Genomic DNA, 8,083 nt, shown 5'->3' with positions numbered 1-8,083 from the left:
TCTAGCGACATCGCGTCCTCGTCTTCCTCTCCTTCCCCGTTCACGTTTCTTTCGTATCGGAGGAGTCGCGCGCGCAAAACTGGCAATATTCCCTGGACACTCAACCCTCTATCCGCTAAATGTCGACGCGCCTGTCCAATATTCAAATTAGTTATCCACTGATGGGGATCGCTATCCTTCCTCATATGAATAACGAGAGGCTCCAAAAAAAGAAAAGGAAAAAAAAAATATTTATATATATAATAAAATAAAAAGATAAATAAGCAAAGAAAGAAAAAGAAAAAAAAGGAAAAGGAAAAAAAAATTGACGTATATAATTAAATAAAAGAAAGGAACGAAAGAAGTTAACAACGAACGAAATTTCACCCGAATAACCCGGTATTACCAAAGCGAAACGCGTGAAAAGAAGGAAGAGAATATAAGAAATCAAAACAGAACTCTCTCGTTATTATTATTGGTTAACAAAAGGCACGGTCGTACAGATTCGGAGAATAACCTTGCTTTCCAAATATTATTTCAAAGATAATATTATTCTGCCCCCTAAGAGGCTAGAAGTACGAGCTGCTAGCGGTAAAAAAAAAAAAACCACACAAGACCGTCGAAATAACGGAAACTAACGGAAAGTACGTGAATTTTAATTATAAATAACAGTCAGAACGGTAATCGAACGGCAGGTGACCCCCTCTCAAAACGGCAAAGAAACAAAAATAAATATTATACGATCGCTATTTCACCGACCAGACATAACGGGACTTTACGGTATCCTATTCGGTATGACGAGAGAGAAAAAAAAAAAAACGATCCAGCAGTGTCAACACGGTATATAATAACCTTGATATAAAAAAGCACACAAATTTCAGGGTCGTTATCAAAACCTTAAATTATGCTAGACGATAATATTACAAAAACACACACCAGGACAATAATAGAACGATACACAGTACCTCAACTTACCTACAACAATCACTGCAAAAAAAAAATTTTTATTTAACAGCACCAACACGGTGTTACGTCCGATGGACATCGTGATTCTTTTCTTTCTTTGAAGCTATATAAAAACTATACGATAACCATGTGCGCGGGTAACTCTCGGCGATATCCAAATCAAGGAAACGAAAAGTAATAAATGAGTCTAGACTACGCGGACAGCATGTTATTATAAATAGAAAATTTCCACTAAAATAAAGAACTGTAATAAAATCGAACTCGCACATGTTTACAGTTGGGACGTCCGTTAGAACCATCGGAACTCTAGTAACAAAGCGATCCTTCTTAAGAATCGCACCAACTATAAACATATGTATATCTAACCCTTGCAGCGGATATCTGAGATCGAGAGACTCGAAGCAAAAATATACAAGAAAAACTAGAGCTAAGGATGGTCAGTCGTTGAAACTTAGAAATTTTAAATCGGAACCAGAACCGCAATAAAATTTTTATAGCGCTCCACACGTGGAGCTATGAAAATAGAAACCCTCCAGGGCTGCAGAATCTTAAGCTAGTAATCAAAAAGGGAAACTAAACAATTCGCCTGGCCACCCTTAAGCGCTAACCGAAACGCGAAAAGACTCTCGCAAGTCATAAAATCTGTCCGCTAAGCTCCCACTCTCTGCTGGATAGAGCCAAAATTTGGAACCAAAGGGGCAGCCTATTACAATCGTAGAACCGCCTTTCCCTCCAAAATCAGCCTCCTTGTTCTTAAGAAGGGGAGCAACTGAAATTATCTCATTCGCCCAAAAGGGATTCCCACTATCCAGAAAAGAGGAGGAGCAATGACTTTAAAAACTCGAGCGCAAGACGCGAGACACAGTCTTTCCGTACTCAAAAAATTCTCCTGCAGTTGCCAGTACTTCTTCCGCAGTTTGAGCGTCTGAGTCTTAGCTTTCGCGAGTTAGATTAACTGAAAAAAGGAAACGCGAAGTGCACGAAGTGAACAGAGTCCAACATCAACCAGGTCACCTGTTCTCCAGCATTGGAGCCTCTCCGACCGCGACTAGAGACTCGCCTTGACTAAATCGTTATATATATAATTATATATATATATCAACGCTCTCAATAAGTAGTAAGTCTAAATCCTCTCTCAGTCCTTATTTCTCCTTCCCATTCGATTGAGAAACGATCTTTAAGTAATTAAAGAGTTGAGTTACAGATCTTTAAGGTAATAAGAATTTAATCAATAATACTCCCGATCAGTTAAAATTCCATAGTAACCATCAATAGTAATCTATCGTTAACAGTTCAATTCCCTTCTCTCGTGTTAACCAACTGTCATTGGGAATGAGCCTTGATTTTTCCTCTAATCTATAGAAGATAAATTTCGACAATTTAATAATCGTTTAATTACTTCTTGTCTCTTTCCTCTTCCTAATCATCCTCCTCGTCTCTCCCTCGTTCGCCGGGAATCTCCGCAAGGCGATTCGCGAACAATCCCTCGTTCGCCGGGAATCTCCGCAAGGCGATTCGTGAACCATTCCTCGTTCGCCGGGAATCTCCGCAAGGCGATTCGCGAACAATCCCTCGTTCGCCGGGAATCTCCGCAAGGCGATTCGCGAACAATCCCTCGTTCGCCGGGAATCTCCGCAAGGCGATTCGCGAACAAATCCTAAACCGAATTTCTCCTAAATTTCAAACCTTTATTTGAAACCATTTTAGAGTCACGTTAATTCATTTCATTCCCCTTCTATTTATTACTCAACTATCTCTTTATTTGTATGACCAATTTAAACTTAAGAGTAAAATCTTTCAGAACGAACTATTATTTTGCCTAAGGCTTATCCATCTTTTCCCAATGACAACAGTGATATATTTTATAATAGCTAGTCTAACATTAAATCAGTAAGATATTCAGCGTCAAAATTATTATTAGTGCCTCCCACCGGTAAACGGCGGGCAGCGTTGCGGTGGCGGAATCGGCGGAACAGACGGATACAGGCTCAATCTTTACCTAAACCTATTAATGGCGATACCTTAGATAATATTGACGCGCCCGTTAGCAGTAAAAAACTCGACACTAACACACACACACCTAACCCCTCTTCCTCACCCCGTATTCCGAATTATTCTCCAATCTCGTCCCCAGGGCATTCCTCGACCTTCCCCGATACACCTGTTCCAGGCCCCGCGCCGTCGCCTGGTTCACCCCCCAGATCTCCTACCCTGACCCCACCAGAATTTTCTCCTTCCCCAGCTACTTCATCAACCCTTGTATTCCAACCCTCTCCTTTGCCTTCTCCCGAACCCCCTCGTTCGCCCTCACCTCCTGTCCGGGAGCGTACTCCTCCCATACCTGTCATCACCCTCGACTCAGACCCTCCTTCCCCTTCCACCTCCTCAGAGTTTTCTGAATTCAGCGAGGCTCTAGGAGATTTCGCGAGAGATCTTCCCGACCTTGAACAAGATTCCCCCGATTTCGACTTCCCTCCCGATTCCCCGTCGGAACATCCTCACCAACGAAACACCTGAATCTCCCCATCCCGATTCTCTAAATTATTTCTTATCTCAGTTCCCCTTCTTCGATCTCCCCGTACCTGAAGGAACATTCTGCGTGGGCCCAGGCCGAGTTAACCACCAAGACCTACTGAATCACATAACCACCGCCCCTTCCAATTCCGTCATCCCCTGGTACCTCCCGGGTTATCACCTCCCTTTAGCTGTCCCTATCCAAGCCCTCTGGAGGAGGTTTCCTCCTTCCACAGCTAGGATTGAAGAACTCTGACCCTTCGCTTTTTCCCTCACCCAATAAATTTGTACATAACCCCCCACTTCCTGTAACTTACACACACACTTATCCGCAACCGACGAATTCTATACCTCCCTTAATTAGTAAGAGTTATTCATCCTTTTTTTTTTATTTACACATTCACTTTTTCATTTTGCTTCATTTCTTACATTATATTAATTATATGTATATTGTATTAACCAGTCAGAATTTAATTCTTAACGTAAATTCTTCCCAGTATATTCTGATTGATGACCTCCGAACGATTGTAACACCCGCGAGAATATATACACACACACGCAGATACCTACTCACCCATAGCTACAACTGCTAAGATGTATTTTTCTTTCTTTATTTTTGCATAATATATGTACTTTTAATTTAATGTATAATTTAATTATTTAACCCGTTCTCTTCCCTAAATCCTGAGATCGCACTAGGTCCCATCCCGCGTAATAAGGATTAAATTCCTTTATCGAAAAGGGACCATCGAACGAATAGGCTTAAAACGCAGCGTTATAGAGACCTTCGGTCGCTGACCTGTGTCAGGCCCTTCACATTCGTTCGACCCGATCCATACACACGCCCGAATAAAGTGTGTCACGGGGTAAGTAAGTTGCGACCTTCCATACGGCCCATCCATTCCAGGGTCTGGACGTAACAACGGTAACAAAGACACAACACTGAAAGGTCGATCCCTAGAGAAAAGAAAAGCAAGGTGTAGAAACTGAGTAAAAGCAATTTTCCTTGTTCGTTATACAATTTAGTTAAGTCTGCCAATAGAACAGAGAGCCAAAGATTTGTTAATAGTTTAATAAATGAAATACTAGGTAAGGTAGTTGTTAGTTTGCAAAGTACTCAATGCAATCAAATAATTGATGTTGTTTTTGAAAATCAAAAAAAGTTTAAAATTTATACGAATAATCTAAATTTCAATATAATTTATGAACAAATTTTTTATGAAAATAATGTGTGTGTTAACAAAAATGACATGATAAATATTTGTGATACTACTATGGAACAGTCTGGAAGTGATACTTGGTTTATAGAAAGGAGCATTAAAATATCTGCTACTCGAAGCCATAGTGTAAAAACTAGGAGAAAAGATTTTAAAGAGCTTGCCCAAAAAATGTTACAAAAAAAGGATCTCACTGGCTCACAAGCTCTACGGAATGTCCATTATGGATTAAGAAATGAACCAGTGGCTCGCAAAGCTTTTGAAAGATTAACTTCAGTAGCTGTGTATGACTGTGGCTTAATACTACATTACAAACAGCCTTGGTTGTGTTGTAGCCTTGATGGTATTTGTGTGGAAAATGGTAAACTAGTCCGTACACTGGAAATAAAAAGTCCAATCACATGTGCAAATAAACCTATTGTTGAAATTGAAAATGGTTGTATAAAAAGTATTAATGTGTCATACATTATTTTTACTGAAGAAGAGGCATGTTTACAGTTGAAAAAATCACATGAGTATTATACTCAAATTCAAATAGGTTTATACTGCACTGGTTTTAATGTATGTGATATGTATATTTTTAGCAAAAATAATGAATCTTTACACTTAACAGTTAAAAGAGATGAAGAATTTTTAAAAAAGACTATTCTTAAATTAGAAATGTTCTATTTTAAATATTATATTAAACATTTAATCCCTTTTTATGGCTTATAAGCATTATATATTCAATTGTTTATTCATGGTAATTACACGTTATGTAAGTACATAATTAGATTACGAAATAATTTTGTATTTTAAAAAATATCACATTTTTTATTGTTAATAAAGTTTATACTTTTCACATCACTGTTTTATTTCATCAGTTGTTTATGATAGGTGCTTGCAAATTGGCCATAATGCAACACATATGCACAATATTGTCAACATAAGGAAATAATGATGTGTTTATTTTATGCAATATATTATAAATTTTCACTCTTTGAATGGTTCGTTCCACATGTATTCGAACACTTGCAATACTATTAGTTTCAAGAAGTTCTTCTTCAGTTAAATGGCCATCATGTCGAAATGGAGGAATAACAACAATAGCATTTTTGTCTTCCACAGATGTTTTTATACCGGGGAAACCTTTATCAGCCAGTACAATATCACCTGGTTGTAAGAGATTCACTAAACCACAATCAGTTGTTATAAAAGTATCACTGGTTTTCCCTCCATAACACTTTGATATAAATATAATACTTCCATTTGGACTTATGGCTATTAAGATCTTAAAAGTGTATGCTGATTTGTACTGAGAGTATGTGTACACTCTCATTTCTACAGTTGATGGTTGTTCAATTTTAAATTCAGTACAATCTATTATGCACCGACAATCAGAATAATGAATCTTGAAAGCAATTGGCATGGTATCTTGAATAATTTCTTTATCAGGCCAAAAAATATAATTTTTAGTTGCAGATGATAATTGTAAAAGAACTTCTTCAAATATTCTTGATACTGTTGATGGATTTATGCAAAAATAGACTGAGATTGCATGAAATGGTATTCCCTGTTTCATTTTTATTAAGAATATTAATAATCTGTTTTCTTTTTTGACTTGAACGTTGCTTGACACATCCAATATTCCTAAAAATAATTCAAAGACCTTCTTTGACACACCGGTTATTTTCTTCAAGTGATCTTCAGTGATTCTTTCGTCATAACCATGAAAACCTTTCAGATCATCATAATTATTTGAAATTCCAGTGGCTCGATCAATTTTAGGATTAATATAACCGAGTGTTATCTTATGGGGAATGATTGCTTCCGTACTAACATTTGACATTCCATCAATATACTCAAAAGAAGAAGAAAATTTGAAGTTGCATTCATCAACATGAAAGTCTGGGGTTTGAGTCCATTTATCTTTTTGCGCATTATTTGCCATTATTTGCACTGATGTTGTTGGTGATTCTTGCGACAATGAACAGTCAAGACCAATATCATCAACACTGCAAATACTGTTGTTTTGAGAAGATGACTCTGATCTTCTCTTATGACGCTTATATCTATCTATAATTTTCTCTCCAATTTTTTCTTTTGTAGAATCCTTTGAATTAAAAATGTTTGGTACGTAGGCAGGGTTGCGAGGATCCATTGACTTTTCTCCACCACAAAAATGTTTGCTGCAAATTCTTGAGTGCTTTGTAGGTTGCCATTGTGAACCGTCTTCGCTAGAAAAATATTATAAAGATCAAAAAAATTTGAAATTGATTCAGTTTCAATCAAAACATAACCAATAAATGTATCGTACGTTTATACATATTATATGTATTATTATATTTTTATAATACTCCATTACAATAAAATATTAAAATACGTGCAGACTCATTTCATACATATAATTATTTTCAACTTACAACGATTTACGAAATTTATCCATTTTTCTCTCCTATCACACTCGTGAGGTTTTGATGGAAAAACATAAAACGTCACATCCTCCGTATTCAGGTATGAATTTCCACATCCAGGAACACAACATGTCACTGATTTTCTTTTTTTCGATTTTTTTTGGATACTATTTCCTAGTGGATCACTCATTTTCGTTTGCATATGATGTGATTTTTATACGTTTATTTATTTATTGTTTATACGTTTACTGTTTATATTTTCTACAATTCGTAGCTTTCTCAATAGACTCACGGGAACTTACGATTTTGGCCACGGTGCGCCACCATGCTACTTGCATTTTGCCTATATGACGTATATACAACGTATATAATTAATAGATGGATAGACAGCAGAATAAAAAGAGAAAAATGAAGAGAGAAAGAAAATGTGCGAGTATCTGTACCCTATAAACACACAATATTCCTAGAATATAGTATAAATATTATTAACTAATAATAATATTTATACAATATTCTAGAAATATTGTGTCTTATAGGGTACATTTTATCATTCGTATTGGGTGTCACAAAAGAAAAATGAAAGCAATATTCTTATCTTGTTATATTATATTGTCAGTGTTCAGTAACGCTAAATGCGAAAAATTAATTAACATATTTCTTTATGTTTTTATAGCATTCACGCACGCGCGCGCGCGCACACACACACACACACACACACACACTCTCTCTCTCTTCATTCTCTTTGATTATCTTTGTCTATACATCTATTTATTACATACATGTGTGTAATAAATAGATATATAATCTGTGCGTATTGTACATAATTATGACATAAAAGTACTAACCTTTTAAACCGTCCTCCTTTTGTAGAAAGTCGGCGAGCATACAGAGGTAAACGTTTTGCACTATATTTCACTACCATTATACACAATAAAATAAATACTCAAGAAATACTGAGTAAATATACAGGGTTTGTCAAAAGTGTGGAAACCCCTAAATATCTCACAAACGGTG

The 8,083-nt window shown here is 36.6% G+C and overlaps 1 protein-coding gene across 1 annotated transcript; it reads right to left on the bottom strand.

Moving 5' to 3' along the window:
* Positions 1 to 5,535: 5,535 nt before the first annotated feature.
* LOC145963681 (uncharacterized) lies at positions 5,536 to 6,606 on the bottom strand. Its single transcript, XM_083085804.1, has one exon. It carries the CDS (start codon positions 6,604 to 6,606, stop codon positions 5,536 to 5,538), a length of 1,071 nt encoding a protein of 356 aa, XP_082941930.1.
* Between the last annotated feature and the right edge of the window lie 1,477 nt (positions 6,607 to 8,083).

Source organism: Camponotus vicinus, unplaced genomic scaffold, assembly GCF_025532165.1.
Source record: "Camponotus vicinus isolate PSW18456_S1 unplaced genomic scaffold, iyCamVici1.0 SCAF_13, whole genome shotgun sequence".
NCBI lineage: Eukaryota > Metazoa > Arthropoda > Insecta > Hymenoptera > Formicidae > Camponotus > Camponotus vicinus.
The sequence above is the reverse complement of the archived record's forward strand: the minus strand, read 5'-3'. Positions and strand labels throughout refer to the sequence as shown.